General features: G+C 39.1%; 1 protein-coding gene across 1 annotated transcript in view; it reads left to right on the forward strand.

Moving 5' to 3' along the window:
• The window catches only part of LOC129769259 (eIF-2-alpha kinase GCN2), a 30,923-nt gene extending 8,222 nt beyond the window's left edge, over window positions 1–22,701 (forward strand). The window contains exons 3-5 of the mRNA XM_055771379.1: window positions 4,344–4,558; window positions 4,618–6,052; window positions 21,651–22,701. Coding sequence (XP_055627354.1) covers window positions 4,344–4,558; window positions 4,618–6,052; window positions 21,651–22,524 — 2,524 coding nt within the window. The 3' untranslated portion in view covers window positions 22,525–22,701. The remainder of the gene's footprint in view (window positions 1–4,343; window positions 4,559–4,617; window positions 6,053–21,650) is intronic.
• Window positions 22,702–23,198: the final 497 nt, after the last annotated feature.

Below are 23,198 nucleotides of genomic sequence, written 5' to 3' on the forward strand. Positions count from 1 at the left end.
TATCATCGTGTAACCAAGTTGATCATCTTATGGTATCATCAGAAGCTTCTACACGGTAATATGGAAACCGTAATTAATGAGTTACGACAGCGATTCCATGTATCCAACCTACGCACCGTCGTTCGAGGCGCAGTGAAGGAATGTCTGCATTGTAGAGTGTCCAAGGCAGTTCCTTCGGTACCCAGAATGAGTCCTCTACCAGCGGCCAGGCTAGGGGCATTTTTTCGACCGTTTACATTTGTCGGTCTGGACTACTTTGGCCCAATGACGGTCCGCGTAGGACGTAGCAATGTGAAACGTTGGGTAGCGTTATTTACATGTCTTTCGATCCGTGCTGTGCATCTAGAAGTCGTGCATTCATTGTCGACAGAATCGTGTAAGATGGCTGTTCGGCGGTTTGTGGCACGGCGTGGATCTCCGTCAGAAATTTACAGCGATAACGCGACAAACTTTCTAGGTGCCAGCAACGAACTTCGGAACGAGATCAGGTCCATCAACGGGAACATAGCTGAAACTTTCACGAATTCCAACACAAAGTGGTTATTCATTCCCCCGGCCTCCCCACACATGGGAGGCGCTTGGGAGAGAATGGTGCGAAGCGTAAAAGTTGCATTTTACGCTATCTCCACTACTAAGCTTCCCACGGAGGAGGTGTTTGGTACTGTTTTAGTGGAGGCCGAGAGCATAGTCAACTCCAGACCTTTGACCTTTGTACCTTTGGATGAAGAAAATCAAGAAGCACTAACACCTAACCATTTTTTGCTTATGAATTCAAATGGAGTTGTGCAGCCTTCGAAAACGATAGACGATCCGGATGCTGTATGCCGTAGTGATTGGGACTACTGTCGACGCATGGTGGATTTATTTTGGCGACGATGGATACGCGAATATTTGCCCATAATATCCCGAAGGACTAAATGGTTTGGGGAGGTAAAACCGGTAAAGCAAGAAGATTTAGTAATCATCATTGACGATAGAAAGCGGAATGGATGGATGCGCGGACGAGTGCTGCAAGTACAGATGGGCCAAGATGGACGTGTACGCCAAGCGTGGGTACAAACATCGACCGGAGTGTTGCGAAGACCGGTAGCGAAACTCGCGGTACTAGATCTTGGTTCTGGTAAAACTGGTCCTGGGAGCGCTGACCAGTGTTACGTCCCGGGGAATGTTGCGACGGTTACGAGCACATACGTTAGACCCCTCGTTGCCACAGTTGACCCCAACGATACCGTTGCTGGCGAGATAGATAGGATCTGATCGGCCATCATTCATAAACCAAATTGAACACAAGGTACACCAGTTTCCAGTTTCTATTATATTTATGCACAATTGTTGAAGTTTATAGTTTCGTAACAATTTCTTGAAGTCGTAAGTGGCACTGAATTTAAAAATGAATTCGATTACATTATGCCTTACTGAATTGATAGGTTCTAGGAACATCTACGATTACACATTTGTTGGATAGGAGAAAAATTGGAGGTTAAACTAGATGTAAGTAATCATTGTGATTAATGATAGTTAAATATCGGCTGAATAAATGCTTTCAGCTTTTAGCATTTTCCATCTCGAACAAAGGTGGATTCGCTCAGGAGAAATCCGAAATTTACTCTTCCAACAGATTAAGTGACTATAATACGGAAAGAAAAACATATCAATGTCGATATTTAGCAAGAACTAAAAAGCGTTAAAATTTCTGTGAATATAAAGATCGTACTGAGGTCAAGTCAACAGACAACAATGATCACCAACAGATTTTTAGCCGGGTATTTCTGAAACTTTCAGTGAATAAATAAACACATATAAGCTATGTTTTTGCAAAGTTGATTTATTCAACCTCCTCTTCCAGGCTGAATGCCCGCACCTTGGACTTAACGCTATCCATCAAATCCTGTGCAATATTTACGGCATCTTTCTTACGAACTCCATTCTTTCTTCAAATCCTGGTCGTTTCTGAAAAACTTTCCTGTCTTCCAGAGCATGCCCTTCAAACTAACGCAAACATTTTACCATTGGTTTAGACTGTCACTTTTTTGCAAATGCTTAACATCATTAATTATAGGATGTATCGATACCTGTAAATGATGTTAAAATGATGATTACAACCCAAAGAATTTCAGGGTTTTGATTATTGAATTATTTATAACATTAAAGTTCACTAAATTTACATTTGAAAATGATGTGTTCGGAATTTGAATCATGCGTAGAAACTTGATTCATATCCCGAACACTACGTCAATATTAATTATAATGAAGATTTCTGCATAAAACATCATTTTTATAACCCAGTTATTGTAGGTTATTACATTCTCTAGCACTTAACATGAAAAAGAAGCAAACAAAAAAGTTGAAACAACTACAAAAACTGAAGAATAAGCGATACTTGTTTTTAACGGAATTTGGTAACGCAAACATTTCAAAATTGGTTTTGACTGTCACTTTTTCGCAAATGTCTAATATTGTAAATTGTAGACTGTATCGATACCTGTAAATGACATCAAAATGAAGCCTATACCTCAAAAAATGTGTGGGTTTTCGTTATTCAATAATGTCTAACACAAAAGTTTAGCAAATTTACATTTAAGAATGAAGTGTTCGGAATTTGAGACAAAACGGTACATCGAATTCATTTCGAGAAGTTTGGAATGATAAATGTCCCAATTTGTTTTTCTTGGGTCTCTGAGTTGTTCCATCATGAGATCACCAGAATTGTAATTAAACATTATATGAGGGGCTTAGAAGGAAAGGGGTGTAAGGGACTTGATCGATTTCTCTTCATCAACTTTCTCTTTAGTTAATAACTCAACTGCAAAAACGTTCCAATTTGAGTTTGCTGTAGAATCCGATAGATGAGGTTCTGACCTATCTTCCACATTGTCAAATACAGCTGGGAATGTGTTTGCGGCCAAGTTATAACCAAAAGACTTCTAATGGGGGAATTTCAACGTTATCTCCTGAAAAATAAGCCGATGATAGCGGTTCTCGCTCGGGTCATTGGTACCTCCAATTGTATTGCCACGAATTGTGTCCACGTTAAATTTCGAACACCAAGATGATGCCAGTAAAACAAAAATCCACGTCATACAACAAAACCGATTGTTTATTTCAGTAAAATAGACTTATATCTAAAACAAGGAAAACTTACTTGGATGTTAATTACGTTGTCTCTAAAATTCACGAAATTTCTTGGGAACATCTGCCATTAGGTGCCGTACAGTATCCTCAGATATGCTGGCGGCGGTGCTTTTCCATCTCCTCTTGAAATCATTAATGCCATTCGCTTTCTTCTTAGTTTCGAATAGTTTTCGCTTAATCAGAGCCCAGTACTTTTCCACTGGGCGAAGTTCTGGACAGTTCGGTGGATTTGCTGTTTTTGGCACATATTTGACCTTATGTGAATTATACCATTCCAGGATGGATTTTGCATAGTGACAAGAAGCTAAATCTGGCCAAAACAACGCTGGAAAGTCGTGGCTTCTTATGAATGGTAGCAACCGCTTTTTGAGACATTGCTTCTCGTAGACATCTTTGTTGATAGTGCTGGTAGAGACGAAAGATTTTCGGCCACAACTGGATATGGCCTGCCAAACCAAGTACTTTTTGGGAAATTTAGACTGCTTCTTGGTCCGTAAACACTCGGCTACGGCATTTCTTCGCATTGCAGTATAAAAAGCTAGACCTGGAAGCTGTTTAAAGTCTTCGAGAACATAAGTTTCATCGTCCATTATGGTGCATGAACATTTTTGCAAAAACTGGGTGTAGAGCACCTTAGAAAGGCTTTTTTGCAGTGAAATTTTGCTTATCATAACGATTGGGCACCTTCTCCACTTTGTACGCCTTCAGTCCATGCCTCTGCTTCACTTTTTGTACATATGATTTTGATTTTCCAACCTTTCGAACCACATTTCTAACTGAAAGGTTGGGATGTTTCTCAATAATGGCAACCACCTTGCGGTCCATCTGTCGGGCGCATACTTTTCGATTCGGCAGTTTTAGCTTTTTGGCGAGATCGCGTACCGACAGTGTTGTATTTTGCTGCCGTTCGCGCAAAATGTGTTTGCGTACTTCCACTGTCGAATACAGTGGAAGCCAGCCATTTTACCAAACTGAAGAAGAATGTAAACATGTTGGACATCGAAATAAAGAGGAGGGTTTCAGCTGTCATGTAAGTGAAATATTTCATAAACTACACTGAAAGAAAAGTGTCCGAAATTTAACTTGGACAGGCTTTATCATTAATCGTTAATCCAAAGTAATATTTTCCCCCAGATCTCCTGGTATGTTAATTCTCAAACAAAACTTCAAACTCATCTTAAAAATATAACGTTTTATTTTTTTTCCGCTAGGAGCGCTATCGACTCCGGGCTCTACGAAGATATGGACCGAGTATGGCGCCTGTTCAGGGAGATTGCGGAAGGTCTGAGTCACATCCACCAGCAGGGTATTATACATCGCGATCTCAAACCGGTGAACATTTTTCTTGACTCGCGCGATCAAGTGAAAATAGGAGATTTTGGTCTCGCTACCACCAATGTTCTAGTGGTACAAAACCCACAGCCAGGTATTTCATAATTTCTTTATTTTCCAATGAGAATAAATATTTTAACCGAGTGTTAACAGAACGCTTCACCCAAAGCCAACAAATGAAATCGTTGGACATCGGCAATTCTCAGACTGGGAAAGTCGGAACCGCACTGTACGTAGCCCCCGAGCTAGCCGGGAATGCATCGAGATCGGCGTACACCCGGAAGGTAGATATGTACTCGCTGGGGATAATCCTGTTCGAAATGTCGGTCCCTCTGGCGACCATGATGGAACGAGTACAAACGTTAATGAATCTGCGCTCGGAACAGATAGTATTTCCCGCTGATGTGCTATCGAACAAAGACCTCTCACGGCATGTGCAGGCGATTCGTTGGTTACTGAACCATGATCACGCCAAAAGACCAACCACCGAAGAGTTACTTTCGTCCGATCTTATTCCACGCATCCGCATGGAAGCGGAAGAAATTCAGGACGTGATCCGACAGGTTCTGGCAAATCCCCAGTCGAAAGATTACAAACATTTGATTGCTCGCTGTTTCAGCCAGGAAAGCGACACAATCTTCGAGCACAGTTACCACCTGGGTATGGTTCCCATGATTCCACGGTTTGACTATGTCAAGTCCAAAATAATCGAGCTGTTTCGAAAACACGGAGCGATAGAAGTTGTAACGCCACTGTTGACTCCATTCACTGCATCCACCGGTCATGAAAATTGCGTTAAGCTAATGACACACTCCGGCAGCATTGTTGCTCTTCCGAATGATCTTCGTATTCCCTTCCTTCGACACGTCGCACTCAATGGGGTTAAATTTATCCGCCGATATTCGATTGGGCGAGTATATCGGGAGAAACAGGTCTTTAATTTTCACCCGAAACAAGTGTATGAATGTGCATTTGACATCGTTACACCGATCCGAGGTAACCTGATCGTAGATGCGGAGTTGATTTCGGTCGCGGATGAAATTATGCGCGAATTGGAACTACTGAAGCAACAGCGGAGAGTGTTTTTCCGGATAAATCACATAAGTTTGCTCCGTTCAATTTTGCTGCATTGTAACGTTCCTGAAGAGAAATACAGAGAGCTGTTTGAAATTGTGCATAGCTGCCTGGACGACAATATCGCCAAATACCAGATGAAATCTTTGATTATCAGTCAGATCACCCAGCCGGGGGTTAAAATCCACACCGGACCGCTGTACGATATGTTACAGATTGAGTGCCCTGTGACTCAGGTCAGTTCAGGACTGCGTGGACTGCTCAAAGGAAAGGGTGAAACCGCTGTTATGGCTAAGGTTGCACTTCGAGAGCTGGAAACGGTTGTCTCACTCGCCCAAAGCTTGGGAATCCAGTGTCCGATCACCGTCTGTCCGGGACTGCCGATAAATTACGAACGAGCGAAAAGCGGAGGAATTGTTTGGCAACTAGTTGGTGAACTCAAGTCCAAACGGAAAAATCCGTTGACCACTATTGCCGTGGGTGGGCGCTATGACGCCAAATTGACTGAAATTCAGTGAGTATTTATTTATTGGTTGAATGTATGATTCAAATTTCATATAAAAGCAATTCCATTTCAATTTGAAGGTCGATTTTTTTTTATTTGGTTCAAATTTTGCAGACGTGTTTTCTTTATGACCAAAAAAAATTTGCATTATCACTCACTTTTGAAAAGGGGATGAACCAAAATTTCTTGATAATTTGCAGAAAAATATAACTCAGAAACGAATGGTCCGATTGGTGTCTTCCGCAATGTTTCAGATTATTACTGAGGCTATATGGAGAAAATATGTTCTGTTAAAAAAATATTCCTGATCTTTATCTTGGAAAAAGTCGTTCTTTGTGTTTGGTGGGATTGGGAGTTCTGTATTATGAATTCAGAAAGAACCGACAGCACGGGCAGATGGTAGCCCTGAATCTACAGAAGACGTACAACCGAACCTGGATTCCACTAGTCCTGAAGACATTAACAATGTAAAAAATCTCGTAAAAAAACCGGACCTTCGAGGTAAAAGTTGAATATACAAGTATATGTTTATGTAGTTCTCGAACCGCGAAAGTTCATTCACCTCTAGTATCTGAAATGACGATTTTCCCAGGCTTCTCAGCTTAAAAGTACGTTTTAGGGAAACATTCCGGTCTGCACAACGACAAGCGAGTAGAATCGTACTCAGGGAAACACAGCTCAGTGGAAAAAAAATGGGTGGGTTATATCTATGATATAACCGCAAGGTTGACGTGGGACTACCTTAGCGTAGCAATCATTCGTTTGTATTGATTAAATTTTCGATAGAATGAAACAATTCCCGAATTCAATTGAATTCAATATATCTGCTTTGTGAGTAAAAATATTGTATAATTCCATATAAGGTCAATGCATGCATTGTGATAGATTATGTTCTTCGTTACAAGTAAATTTAATGACAGTCCTTTTACATTTGGTAAAATATATGTGAACGGAAGAACTATCAAACGATTATTTTATTTTACGTTTCCTTCTGAAGTTTGCTCAAGTGTACGTTTTTCTCGAACCGCGAATTTGCTTGATTTGATGAACTTCAGGTAGTTGCACAAAGGCAAGCGAGTACAAAAGTACTCGCAGTTTGCATTTATTTGCTGAGCCGATTTCCCCAGACAACTTGGTTCTGAAGTCTGTGTTAGAGGCAAACACATTTTAGTCGGAACAAAAATGCCCCGACTTGCACGAATTTGCAATGCCAATTTCCTCAGACACCTTGGTTCTAAAGTCTGTGTTAGGGAAACACATTTCAGTCGAAACAAAAGGACCCCTGACTTTCATGTATTTGCAATGCCGATCTCTCCAACGTTGCTTGGTTTTGAAGTCTGTGTTAGGGAACACATTTCAGTGAGAACAAAAGTCCCCATACTTTCATGTATTTACTATGCCGATTTGCTCAAGGCTGCTTGGTTTTGATGTCTGTGTTAGGGAAACCGTAGATCGGGCCAATCAAAATGATACAGTTAGTGCGTTTAGATAACGCTTAACATTTTACAGCTGTTCAATTGTTTATCTAATGAAAAATAACACTTTATTAATTGCGATAGAAGCATAGAAATATTCCCTATCAATTGATGCAAACATCTTTTCGATCCAGTAAGAAATGTTCGCGTTATAAGCATTCGGAATCTTTCATTTTTTCCTGCATGTTCTGTGTTTAGGTTTTCATTTTACCCCCCATATACTCCGGTTAGACGTAGTCCCACGTCAAAATACCCTCGACTTGCATATTTCGACAAAGCGGATTCCCCCCGGCACATTGATTTTGAAGTCCGTGTTTGGGAAGCACAGCTCAGTGGGAACAAAAATACCCCCGACTTGCATATATTTTTGCAAAGCAGATTTTCACAGGTACATTGATTTTGAAGTCTGTGTTGGGGAAACCGTAAATCGGGCCCATCAAAACTTGACAGTTAGGGCGTTTAGATAACACCTGACATTTTACAGTTATTCAATTGTTCATCTCATGAAAAATAATATTTTATTAATTGTGATAGACGTGTAGAAATTTTTCCTATCAATTGATGATAACATCTTTCCGATCTATTAAGAAATGTTCGAGTTATAAGCATTCGAAATACGGGTAGGGTTAGCACACAAATCGGCAGAACAAATGTATGGGGAAAAGGAAATTCTTCCAGTTTTCATGAATTTAAACCGTTTAGAGATTAGCGAATTGTAATGTATAGCATATCAAACAAATCTTAGAGAATTTCCGATTCAATTGGTATGCAAATCATGAGAATTCGTTCACAGTGAAAATAGTTCTTAACGTTACCTTTATTTCATGAAAACGTGACCTGTTTTCTGATTTGGCACCCTTCCTGAAAGACGCAGTTCTACGTCAAAAACATTTGAATATTCGATAAGTTGACAATTGTTCAATTGACAACCCTTACTGTAGTCGTATGTGTCTCCGGTTAGGTCCCCAACATTATCGAATGCATTGCGAATACATAAAATACTTTTTTTTTTACTTTTTGAAGATTTGTTTTTAAACCTTCATGTCTAGTATGTTTTTAACAGTGTTATTTTTTGTTCTTCTCTTTAACTTTCCCGCAACTATCTTTGCATTTTGTAACTATTTTACACGATGATCAATTGCTTGTCAAGATCAGTGCATACTGGAGTGGTATCGATGTACATTTCAAACTCGCTGAAATTCAAAGAGTTATCAAATGAAACATATGATTTTTAGCTGTAGAAGTTCAAGGTAATACAACAGCTGGAATTTACGCTGGAATATAGGGTAGATAGGGGCAATATGGTCCCCCTAAGAACGAAACGTGCAAAATCATGTATGAACATTTATAAATTATGCTACATGTTAAAACCTCACGATTTGAAACCTTATTAATCGATGTACATTGTATGAAAATGCCTTAGAAAAAATTCATGATGAAAATTTACACTTTTAAAAATGTATTCCATTTCCGTCGATCGAGAGCACTACGGGGCAAAATGGGCCACCATGCGGGGCAATATGACCATGTTGGTTGATTCAATCATTTAAACATGTTTTCGCTGGGAAATAACGTAACAAGTTCATATAACGAAAGTTTATTCTATTCACGTATATTTCATTGAATTTCATTCAGTTTGTATGTTCAAAAAGTAACAATGTGATCAAAGTGATTGAACTGCAATTTTACGTTACTCAAAGCAGGAACAAAGAATATTTGTGCAGTTATGTACCCACGAATGGCATCGACAGCATTGGTTCCATCCATCGCCGTCCGTAGAGGAACTGAATTGTGCCCCACAGTAGCAACATAGAGTGCCCTGTGGAAGATTCTATGATCGTTATTCCGTGTTCAGCACTCATCGCTCAGCTGAAGTTATAGCGCTTTTCTGCCTTTTTTCCCGCATTGTTAGAATTTTGGAATTTCTGGTCTGTACCTGTTGAATGAAGATAATAATTTCTCCTATTGATAAAAAATAGTTACTGGAACCACTGATGTCTCATCCACGTTGAATTGCCTTACTGGTGGAATGTCGTATTTTTGCTGTATGTCCTTCAGTAAATCGTAGAATTTCCCGACTGCAACGCGATTGAATCCTTGTGCCCTGGTGGCGGAGATCGCTTTTGGTGTCCAAAGTGAGAATTGTGGGTGGCGCTCTCCAAAACCAGCCAACTAATCCATTCCGGATAATTGCTTTTGGCTATTGAAAGGGTGAGAAATGCCATCTTTCGGCCAAATTGTACGCCAGCTTCCGGATTCCTTTCGCCGTAACTCTATAGAACTGTTGTTCCATAGAGAGAATACAATCTACAAGCTAAGAGAACTTCCGTCGTTAAAACATTACTAAATGATCCGAGTTGCTGGAGCAGCAAAGGATCTGCGCAACGTAAATAACATTTGAGTATTTCTCGCGGGACACAATGCACTAAGGCTGCCGCATTCAAGCTGGTCTGTGACCACTTTTTTCGTTCGGATGTTCTGGTATAATTCCGCACCATGATTCCACATCTAGTCATTTCCAACTATGTTTACAAATTTTGACAGCAGTATTTACAGGTTATGTTGAAGAAATACAGTAAACATTCGCTACAATAATACAGGGTTTTCCATTTCGGGCTTCCGGAAGTATACAGCCCTGCGCTGACAACCGTTTTACATAGCTGTCAACCAAAGCGTCATATCGTTAGTTGAATTTCTGCCATTTTACAATATGGATCGTTTTAGCATCGCACAACGTGTTAATTTTGTTAATTTATACTATAAAAATTATGAAAAAAATTAGTGGGTTATATCTATGATATAACAAGGTTCACGTGGAACTACCTTAGCTGAGCAATCATTCGTTTGTATTGATTAAATTCTTGATTGAATGAAACAGTTTCCAAATTCAATTGAGTTCAATATATTTGCTCTGTGAGTGAAAAAAATGAACAAATGCCGTGTAAAGTCAATTCATTTATTGTGATTGATTGTTCTTCGTTACAAGTAAATTTAATGACGGACCTTTAACGTTTGGTATGATGACTAGAACAAAATATATGTACGGAAGAATTATCAAACGTTTGATGAACCAGCCTAAGGCTGAAAATCTTTCCAATAAAGACAAAAAAAAATTATCAAACGATTATTTTATTTTACATTTCCCTCTGAAGTTTACATCCCAAAAGTGTACATACTTCTCGAATCTCGAATTTGCTTGAAACTGGGAAGTTCATTCGCTTCTAGTGGCTGCACGATTTTCCCAGGTTCCTAAGTTTAGAAGATCATGTTAGGACAGACATATTCCACTCTGCACAAAGGCAAGCGAGGACAAAAGTACTCGCAGTTTGCATTTATTTGCAGAGCCGATTTCCCCAGAAACCTCGGTTTTGAAGTCTGTGTTAGGGAAACACATTTCAATCGGAACAAAAATACCCCCGATTTGTATGAATTCGCAATGCCGATTTCCCCCCGCTTCATGGATTTGAAGTCTGTGTTAGGGAAACACATTCCAGTCGGAACAAAAATACCCCCGACTTGCATGAATTTGAAATACCGATTTCTCCAGGCACCTTGGTTTAGAAATCTCTATTAGGGAACACATTTCGGTGGGAACAAAAGCTCCCCCTACTTTCGCGTGTTCTTTTTCTTCTTTTTGACTTTAAGAGGGTTTAAACTTTTCAGTTCACTCGCCTCTAGGCTCTTTCGTGTGCTTGCAATGCCGATTTCGCTGCTTGGTTTTAAAGTCTGTGTTAGGGAACATTTTTCGATGAGAACAAAAGTCCCCCTACTTTCATGTATTTGCAATGCCGATTTCCCCAAGGCTGCTTGGTTTTGATGGCTGTGTTAGGGAAACCGTAAATCGGGCCAATCAAAACGATGCAGTTAGGGCGTTTAGATAACGCCTAATATTTTACAGTTATTCAATTGTTTATCTAATGAAAAACAACATTTTGTTAGTTGCGATAGATGCGTAGAAATATTCCCTATCAAGTGATGCAAACATCTCTCCTATCCAGTACGAAATGTTCGAGCTATAAGCATTCAAAATCTTTCATTTTTTTCCTGCATGTTCTGTGTTTAGGTTTTCATTTTACCCTCCATATATTCCGGTTAGACGTAGTCCCACGTCAAAACCGGCAAATGTTTTTCGAGCATTACGGACGGATTTTGGTCGTCATGGACGGCCTACAGAGCACACAATCGCTAATGTAGTGCGTAAATTCGAACAAACTGGATCAGTAGCGGATATTGTGAAACCTGTGCATCACCGTAATGTGCGTTCGGCCGAAAATATTGCTGCTGTTGGTGCCAGTGTGGAGGATGACCCGAATGTTTCGATTCCACGGCGTGCTCAGCAATTGGGCTTGTCAAACACATCATTGTGGCGAATTTTACATTTGGACTTGCACCACGGCAGTGGAACTTCATACAAATCGCTCGTCGAAAAGTGTCTACTTTTTCACCGCTTGTTTACATCGACGAATATATTTTTTTCCACTATGTTTCGTAGGAGAGTGTACGCATACTGACAGATTTCTACTACGAGGTGTTTAATGAAGGATGAAGTTTAGTGAAGGTGGGAATCTTTATGTTTATATATGATTTATCGTACGATTTAATTGAATGCATAAAATATGTCAACAAAACTGAAGTAAAGCACCTATTTAAATTGAAACAAATATTGGTACGAGATTCCCAGCAATTCTTGATGTTTATTGTGTGATTTGGTTACTGTATAAGTTGTTTGAAACGAAGATTTAGTGTAATGATTTTATTTTGAGGATTATATTCACAAACAAACAAGTATGATTAATACAAATTGCATGTATATGATGTGCCTAGCCGCCCGTACATGCAAACGTGGAGGCGATATACATACATCCTAGAAAAAAAATCATATAATTATCGTTTATATTACATCATATACCCCATATACATGTATACGGTCTCCAATTTCATATGCATATGCCAGTTATACACATCATACAAGTAATGTGTCTTGGATGTATGTATATCGCCTCCAATTTTAAATTTTTGACGTAGGACTACGTCTTACATTATCAGATCAGAAAACAGGTCACGTTTTTATGAAATGAAGTTAACGTTAATAACTATTTTTGCTACGAACGGATTCAAACGATTTGCATACAAATCGAATTGGAATTTTTCTAAGATTTTTTTTGTTTGATATGCTATACATTACAATCCCATAGCCATATGGTTTAAATTGATGAAAATTGGAAGCATTCCCATTTTTCCATACATTTGTTCTGTCCATTTGTGTGCTTTCCCGAACAGAGCTGTCAATAACGGGTAACTTATGCAGCCGCTAGAACAGAAACAGCGAAGGGGGATAGCGAAAAGAGAAAATTTGCGAAGTAAACCCCACGCTTGCATAGTATGTGAGCTATCGCTAGCGTATAAGTATTGCATCTCCTCTGAGGAAACTACTAAGAATCTTTCTGTGCCCGAAACAACAAAGGTCGCTTATTCTGCTCGTTTTGTGTTCAATGTTCTCCTTGAGCTGTGAACGCTAGCGAATATTTCACTTGAAGTGCATCTGGCATTGCAATTAACACAACCATCCGAGTCATGGCAAAGCAGACGAAAAAAGAGAAGAGTGCAAATGATTATAGGTCGCTTCTAAACATCGATATTTGGTTTTTTGTGTGTTGCGTGTTTTCGTTGCGCGAAACTTAGAACTTAGAAACTTTGTTGATGGTTTTGACCAAGAGTCGAGAAACGATTTTTCATAAACGGTCTTTCTCGCGATGTTCCATTTTTAGCACTGCAACTGTGTGCATCTTGTTCGCGGCCGACTCGACCGCTCCGGCATGACGTCTTCGATGCACATTGAGCGCATGTGCAGCGTAGTTTTTATACATCAGTTAACACACAGTGCAGCAATCGGTACTGTACCATTCCGTCAGCACGCATCCTGGAATAACGACCCGTTATAAAAACCAGACCCCTGCCACATGTTACCAGAAGGAGATAACGAAAGAGATGCGATAAGAACGAAACGAGATAATGTGTAAAAATGAGATAATGCTAGAGCCAGGCTTTGTAAGACTCTAGCATAGATATAATGACCAGTCCCTTTTTAGTGTTCAATAAACGAAGAGCCTCGCTCTCGTCAAAATAAAGTTAGTTTTATTTATTAACTGGCGCCCGAATAGGGACCGGGGGTGAGTAGTGTTATAAAATGTGAAAACAGTGTTAACAGTGCCGACACGTAAGAGTGAATCGGACGTTATCATAGATAACACTTCAAATGACATGTGTGAATCGCAACTGCAGCCGTACAGAAGAGTGCCTGAGTCACCAGCACAGCTAATCACTCGATGCTGGATAAAAAGGAAACACACCGCTGTACTGAGACAGCAAGTCATCACTCCCGGTCCATCTCCTGGATTTTTTTCACCTGCACCCGGCAGAGCCAGGACTGAGATAATAGGAACCAGCGCGTGTGATTAAAAGAAGTTTAGATTCGCCACGACAGAGTGACGCGAACAAAACTATCCAAAAAAAAATCTGAAATTCTGACCGCCAGAAGCAGCCGTGTGGAAAAGGCTCCACAAGTAGCAGCAGCAGCAGCAGCAAAAGGGAACAAGCCGCCACACTGGGACGATTTTGGACGCCGCGTTGGTCTCGACGCAGGAGGAGTTCGACCGTTAGAGGTTCCGGACCACATTGAAAGGACAAGGATTTTCACCGATAGAGGCCGAAAACTTGCACTTCCACTGTCAGAAGTTGGAAGTTAGGATGATAAGGATTTTCATAAAATCACATACAAAGATAGAAATCAACACCGGAACAGCCATGGAAGAAGAGAACGCTAAAACACCATCCTCCATGAAAACAGAAAACAATTGCCAGACGGGAACCGAGTTGTTCATTAACACACCGACACCGTTCCGTACCTTGAGGGATCAAGCCATTTAAGAAGGGAGGAGTTAACACACAGTGCAGCAATCGGTACTGTACCATTCCGTCAGCACGCATCCTGGAATAACGACCCGTTATAAAAACCAGACCCCTGCCACATGTTACCAGAAGGAGATAACGAAAGAGGTGCGATAAGAACGAGACGAGATAATGTGTAAAAATGAGATAATGCTAGAGCCAGGCTTTGTAAGACTCTAGCATAGATATAATGACCAGTCCCTTTTTAGTGTTCAATAAACGAAGAGCCTCGCTCTCGTCAAAATAAAGTTAGTTTTATTTATTAACTCATCACCGACAGCACCTTGCACCAACGAGCCATCGCTAGTGTCACACGTTCCCATGCACATAAAAAAGGATGCCATTCGCGGATTGAAGTTATTCTGTTTTCACACGCTGTATGTGCAACATCTTTCGAATAAAACCTAGTAGTAAAAAGTAACAAGTGTTTGACTTTCCAAGTGCACTCTTGCCTTCCAGGAGAAACCTTCGCACCATCGATATGTGGCTAGTAGACTGCTGTGGAAACCAATACCTGCCTTTCTCAAGGCGAAAAGGAGTTTATTTCCACACAGTTGAAACGTTCTTTCCGCTTTACAGTCCACTGCCTTGGCGCTTAGGAACGCGCCAACACATCTGTTAGACGCGTTTTTGATGCTTGTTGAATGACGATCCACTTCTTCTTCTTCTTTTGAATTATAGACACTTGAAACTCAGAGAGTTCATTCGTCTTTGATGGCGATGCACGGAAGATGCCTCTCGTTAATATTCAGTGCAATGCGTGCATTGATATAAAGAAACAAATTGCGACATATGCCCAATTAGTGTATTCTTCTCGCAAAGGCAAAAATGACCGTTGCATCTCGAAATGATTCTACAAAACTACGTAAGCCATTAAACCTTTTCAGGGTCCCCGGAACTTTTTACTAAAGAGTTATTTACTAAATTAAAATCGAATATTATTTGCGAATACGTTTCGCAAATAATATTCGAAATGATAAAACATCAAATTTCAAAAAAAAAAAAGATTGCGTAGTCCTACGTTCTAAGCGGTCGTGTCTCGGATACAACCCCTCGATCTTTTTTACGATTTAATGTTTGCTGAGCAGGCCCGATGGCAGTTTTAAATGGTTAAAATATTAATGAATTTTTTTACTTCATGTTATTTGATTACTTGAAACATGTGGTACTAAACTTTATTGAACCATTTATATATAAATTTTGCGATATTTCCACTAAAGCACAATAAACAATCAGGAATGACGTATCCGATTACAACTCTTTCGTATCATATGTAAGAGCTTTAATTGCCCTAAAATCATATTTCAGATAGCCGTACGAGATAGCTGCGGCTTGATAATCCAAACAACCGGAGTTCAAATCCCATCAGAGCAATTTTATAGCCGTCGCCACCACTCATATCAAACATTTATATCCCTAAAAGTCAATTGATTAATTCCTATTTGTACAAACATAAATGTTTGTAAAGGTTCTATATACATACAAGAATGGTGATTCCCCGGGCCGAACATTTTACTTTAATATTTTCCGCCATTTGTTTTATGGCAGTGATGAATCGTATATTCGTATGACAACAGACTTATTATGTTATTAGGTATTGCCTAATAACCTTGCATGTACAGTAAGTTACCTCTAATTAGACATTTAGTTAATTGGACAGACCTGCAATGGGACACAAATAATTGGACATTTTCATCTCTAATTGGACATTTTGTAAACATCGAGTTTGGTACCAAAAATAAGGCCACCAGACTTCGACATTGTACCACTATCATCGTGTCCAATTACAGGCCAATCACCTATAATGCGACACTGAGTAGTGCCTCGGTATGTCGAGGATTAGAGGTAACTTACTGTATACGCATCATATACCACAAAAATAACAGATATTCGATGCTCTATATACGATAGTTAAACGATTTAATGTTTGCAGGGTTGGCACACTTGGCAGCTTGGTTTGTCAAGTTCATAATCTCATCACTATGTTTATCAGAACGTAAAAGACTCTTTCTTTGAGAATCTTTCGTTCTCAAAAGTTAAAAATAAAAAAATCAACTTTAACTTTCACTTTTCGGAAATATTCGGACTTAAAAATATTTTTAACGTAATATTCCAAACATACATGTATTTACAAAAATCTATAATAATTATTATAATTAATAACGTTTTCCGCCATTCGTTTTTTGGTTGTCTGTAGTAAATCGTATATACGTATGACAATAGTCGTACCAGATGCATGTATAAGTCGTATATTCATCCATTCAATCATCATGAATACTGTTGCAAGTGGAAAATAAATGTGTGTTCGTTGCCTATGATGCGAACATAAATAACAATATAATACAGTAATTTAAATTTAATACGACATGCCGAGGCACCACTCAGTGTCGCTTTGGAGGCGATTTTGGTCTGTAATTGAACATTGGCGATGTGAGTGGTACAGTGTCGACGTATGGTGGCAACTTTAATGTGGCGCCATAATTTGGGCCCCGAACTCGATGTTTACAAAAATGTCCAATTAAACGTGTCACATTACAGGTCTGTCCAATAATTCAAACGTCGCATTAGATGTCGCAACTTACTGTATATGAACAATATTTATTCCCAGCTGTTTTGAGGCATCTCGCACAAATTGACAATATCATTCAGTTGTCAGTGCAAGTCGGTGCAATTTTTAGAGTGTAAAAAAAGTTCACTGTTTACATAAAAGCAATCTCGAATCGGTCCCACTTTTTTGCTTGAAGTTACTATCCCCTGCTTGCACCTACATCCATATAAAGTCCAACTGGTACAAAAATTAGAGCGTGGTGACCATGGAATGCGTCGGGCATACGTCGAAGGGGTGAACGAACCACAGCAGCAAAATGCTGAATTTTCGCATCAAATTTTCTTCAGCGATGAGGCACATTTCGAGCTCGGTGGCTATGTGAACACCCAAAATTTCCGTATATAGGGCTCAGAAAATCCATACGTGATTGTTGAGAGGCCATTGCATCCGCCAAAAGTCACTGTTTGGTGCGCATTATGGTCTGGTGGAGTCATCGGGCCATATTTATTTGAAAATTAGGACGGCGAGACGGTAACTGTGAATGGTGAGCGCTATGGACTTAGTTAACCGATTTTTTTTGCCACCATCCAGACCTTTTTTTTTGAAGATATGGATACGGATGACATGTGGTTTCAGCAGGACGGTGCCACGTGTCACACAACACGACCGAACATGGCCATATTGCGAACGAAATTTGAGGGACACATAATTTCGCGTTTTGGTGATGCCAATTGGCCGTCCAGATCATGCGATTTGAATCCGCTAGACTTTTTTTTGTGGGGTTATGCGAAAGACCGTGTCTATGCCAACTCTCCGCAAACTCTTGAACATTTGAAAGACAACATCCGTGAAGTTATGACCGAGAAACCGCCCCATATATGCCGAAAAGTCATCGAAAATTACCTGTTCCGGATCAAGGTGTGTGAGGAAGCCCTAGGTGAACATTTGAATGATGTTGTATTTCACACATAATGGCATAAACCAAACTTTAATTTGAAATAAAAGTTTAATCGAAATTCGAATTCTAAGTGTGTTTTATTTCAATTTACTTTCGGAATTCAAAGTTGGAAAACCCTGTACAATAAACAAAAGGATTCCAATGAAAGTTTCGTATTGAGTGCGACAACAAGTATGAAATATAATTTGAGGAATTTATTTTTCTGTAATTTAATCAATTTTTTTGTCATGCGAAAATAATATCAATTTTCATAACATTTCAAATTACATTCGAATGCCCCTCACAGCAAATCTTCCATTAGAATATGGCGTCGATTGTTTACGAAATTATGCTTTTTAACTGGTCCAAGGACCAGTTAACGTTCGTCCAATTGAACAGCAGACTAGTTACAACAGGACCAGTTAGTGAACGATTACTGTACCTGGTCATAATGCCCCAAGCAGCTATACCCATTCCGCCCCGTACGTTTACGTTCAATGAAAATAAACTGTTCTTTTACATGAAACAGCAAAGCAGCGCAATAAATCAGTGGAAATGTTCAGAAATAATACCAGTACGAATTGATACAAAGAACAGAGTAATAAATTTCAGTATGAAGCGTACAGAGCTTATTTCGTTGACTGCTTTTTATTTCGTTTTCGTGATTATCAGTTAGTGTGAGATTTTCTTTCAATATCTTTATAAAACAGTTGAATTTAAATACGGTTTTCAGAGAGATAATTAAGTAGAGTATTTCTAACACAATTGTAAGTCATTTGTTCAATAACAAGCCCAAACGAAGGGTGGCCCATTTCGCCCCGCCTGATCATATTGCCCCTATCTACCCTACCATTCGCCCAGTAGCATCAACAAGAACTTCTTACTATTTCTAGAAGATGTATGGCTAGAACAAACTCTATTACTCAAGTCACCGGATTCAAACAAAGAGTTATCGATCACACCAGAGTTTCAAGAATAACATCGACGACCATTGATATGATTTTTATCAATATTTACGATGGCCTGGTTGAAATTTGTAATGATAGCAAAATTTCGGATCATGAAACAATCGGTATAATTTCAAATACATTCGATATTTATATTTCTCAAATAAGATAAAATAAACCTATAAATGTTGGAAGAATTATTCGAAACTTGCATTGCAATCTGTTTTAAGATACAAACTGATTCCCATTGAAGAACAAATATCTCCTCATGAAGTAGCCAAGAATCTAGAAGAAGCAATCTGCTCTTCAATGAAACAGATAGTGACAGATATGAAACAGATAGTGACAGATATGAAACAGATAGTATATATATAAAAATGGATTTCTGTCTGTCTATCTGTCTGATTCTTATGGACTCAGAAACTACTGAATCGATTAACATAAAAAATTGGTAAGTAGGGGTTTTTGGGGCCGGGGAAGGGGGCCATACAAATGAAAGACAAATTTCTGCATAACTCGAAAACTAATCAAGCAAATGGAGCCAAATTTGACGGCATGCGAAGGTTTTAGGTTACACGAAACGTTTCTATGGTGAATAGACACTCCCCCACCTCTATGACTGCCATACTAATGAAAGATACATTTCTCCATAATTCAAGAACTAATCAAGCAAACAGATCTAAATTTGGGTGTCTGTCTTTATTCTATCATATTTTCTGTATCAACCATTTATTCCATGTAACGGAGAAATATTTTGTTTGCTAGTGGTTGAAAAATCCTGAACGAGAATTGTGTCTGAAAATAATCTGATTTTACAATGATGAGTTTTGGTAGACGTACTAGGAATTTTATAGTAAAAGGTAAATTCAACGGGATCGATTAGAAAATCAATCAATGAACAGTTCTACGATTGGACCCATAAACTTGCGCTTAGTAAGAAAACGTGAGGACAAAAAACAAATTTTAGGCGAGACGAAGTTTGCCGGTCAGCTAGTGACAGATAAAATATCTGTCATGTCAACACAGAAACATATCAAAAATAAACAATGGCATAATGCTACGTTGGCATCCATCACAAGGAAACGTGATAAATATCTTACACCAGTTGGTATTATTGTTGAATAAGGGTCGGGACTACGAAGTTTGAGCATTTAAATAATATAATTCAATGATTTTCATTGATTTTTTTCTAAACATAGAACTGATTCTAGGCATGCTAATTCGAAAGATTCATTGCAATTTAAAATTGTTGTAGGTGGCGAAACCATGAATAAAATTGAATAAATCATTCGTTTGACATTTGATTTGACGGTGCTGGTGCAAGCATTGACTTCATGTGTAAATTAGTGGAGACATTGACGGAACGTAGACGTTCTTTTCCGTGACGTTCTATGTGAATCGCACATTATTGGTGGCGCAGTATTCGTTCGATTAATAATCGATTTCTGCAGGAGTTATTCGAATAATCGAATGATTTTTGGGGGGTCACTAGGCATATCAGTTTTCGAAGTATCAGTTTTGTTCACATCATTTCGAGTGGTTTGATGTGAAAACTGAAATGTAGCTGGGATAGCCCAATCGGAATACTCATAAATTCTTTCGTGAACAAATGGTTATAACGAGATTTTTTCTGAGTTGCGGCAGATCTGATTGCGAATTTCTTTGGTAATGTTATCCTTAGAATATGAAGGGCCTGAAGTGTGGATTTGAATTAGGCTTGGGAATGCTCATGGATGCTGTTTGGACTCGGAAACGATCGCTTTTGCAGACCGTTATCGAGAATCTAGTAAAGTGGGAATTGTCTTATAAATTCACGGCTGATACGGACCTAGGCATTGGGTTCAATTCCCGATCGCTCAACGATTTTTTCGGGTTGGAAATTTCCTTGACATGCCTTGGATAAAAAAAGCTCGCATGATGCCTTAAAAAGTTAATCAAATTTAGAGTTTATGTCTGTGGCACAACCAGTCCGTTTTATTTTTATTTTGTCTTGTTTACTGGTTCAGATTGGTAATACAAAAGTATATTCTTATAACCAATTATCTTGATGATAACGTCCGACTCAAATTTTAGCAGGGGAATGAGGTGGGCCCATCTTTAAAAAAAATATTCTAAAATGACTGTATCCCTGAAACGGTAGTATTTAGCAAAATTTTGCCGTGCTAAAAAGTCTTTTTGACTGCAAATCATGCGTACTTTTATAAAATCGGGTCTAAAAACAATCAGAAGAAATATTTCAACAATTCTCAAAAATCCACATTTTTTTTAAACAATTACATATAACGTTTTCGTCCATTATTTTTCCATACTGGTGCAATGTGCATTAAACTTCATTAATTGCCCGGTGCAATAGTTGATATAAATAAAAAATATCAAAAACACCTTTTTTGAGAAAACTTAGCTTCAAGTGTTATTTTCGAAATAAATAAAAAATAAAACAGATTTTTTAACAGTGCATATTTTTCCATATAGCCCCAACAATAACCTAAAACATTGTGGAAGGCACCAAATCAATCGGCCCAACCATTTTTAAGGTATATTTTTTTGAAAACTTTCAAGCAATTTTTGTTTAAACCCTTCTCAAAAGTAGGGCTACAGTCAAAATGAGAAACCGATTATTGTCCTTTTTTGGTCATAAAGAATGCGTCTGCAAAATTTGAGCCAAATAAAAAAATACAAAAATAAAAATTATGATTGCTTCATTGTCATTTGCGGTGAAACAACTCATAAGTGAATTTGTTCATACTTTCAGAAAATCTGGTATCAGCAGTGGTTTGCACGTCCCAAAGGTAGAACTTAGCGGGGCTGGCTTCAGCTTTCATCTCGACAAACTAGTTCACGCAATCGGATCAACCGCTGCGAGGTGTGAGCCGATGCAAGTAATGGTCTACGTTCCAGGCTCGAGACCCCCACTGAAGGACGTTGTTCAAATTTTGCGCTCCCTGTGGTCCAATGGTATTAAAACGGGAATACTGGAAGGTGGTATATCGGTCGAAGAGTCTGCGAAGGAAGTCGGCGCGAGCATAGTGGTCATCCTTGGTGAGGGCGGTGAACTCCATGTTCGTACTTGGAGTGACGATCTCTTCCAGGAGGAGCCCGTTCCACGTCCTGAGCTAACGAATTATATTCTCAAAATGATTCACCGACCTGAGTCTTCGGTTTCTGATTCTGCAAGTACAGTAATGAACACTTCGCTCACTAACTTATCCACTTCGCTGCTCAATCAATCCCAGAACAGTCCCAAGGCATCTGTTGATTTCATTTTTCTCACGGCGGAAAAGATAGCTACACACAAAAAACGTCGCTTCGAAAGCCAGGTTGAACACAAACTTTCGCCGCTACTGTCGAAGTTTCAAAAGAAGGAAACGGTCTACCTAATTATGGTCGACCTGCCGAGAGCACCGCTGCGCGGATTTATCGGGCTGATGGATCCCATGGAGTGCGCTAACGGTAGCAAATCTCCATCTTATTCAGTGGAGATGAAGGCACTCGGTGAACAGTTTCCCAAGTATAAGAAACACATGAACGAAATTTACGGTGAAATTATGGATATTTTTGGTGAAAAGTCGCTGCCGGTGGTGGGCATCTACAGTGTGCTCGATTCATTCTGTCGGCTGATATTGTAGCACAAATCAAAGATGTTCAACAGAAGCATGAATGTAATCCAATTACAATTATACGCTTAACGCATTGTGTCAATGTTTAACCTATGTATTATGGAAAATGTTCGAACGTGTCGTCAAAGTTTTAAACTTTCTTTGCAGTTATTAGTGGATGGAGAATAAATTGTTTTATAAGTTTTAGATGCGTTAGTTTTTTTATATATCAGCACAATTTTCAGCCACCATTTATTTACGAAAATGTCACTTGTTGTTTTTGAGTTATTTTGTCCATCTGAGATTTTTTGCAGTTAACTCATCAGTCCTTATTTAAATGGCTCACACGGAGAATTTTACACCACAACTCGCTTGAAGGATGACAGGACGATGTTCTGCAACGTAGTCCAAACATATGCTGCCGTACCTCATACGCAGGCTGACGAGACGGTGCTCCGTCAACATTCCACCTCACACGGTCTATTTTCCGAAGTAAAAACAAGAAGTGGATTATATCTGTGATATAACGGCAAGGTAAACGTAGGACTACCGTTGGCTCTGTAATCATTTATTTGAAATTGCATCTGAATCAATTCTAAATGAATGAATGAATGAATATTCTGTAAGATGCTGAAATTTTTTCTTGTTAGTGTGTGATTTTATGAGTATAAGTATGGAATTGTTATTAACATAAAATTCAACCT

The sequence above is a fragment of the Toxorhynchites rutilus genome, chromosome 2, assembly GCF_029784135.1.
Source record: "Toxorhynchites rutilus septentrionalis strain SRP chromosome 2, ASM2978413v1, whole genome shotgun sequence".
Lineage (NCBI taxonomy): Eukaryota > Metazoa > Arthropoda > Insecta > Diptera > Culicidae > Toxorhynchites > Toxorhynchites rutilus.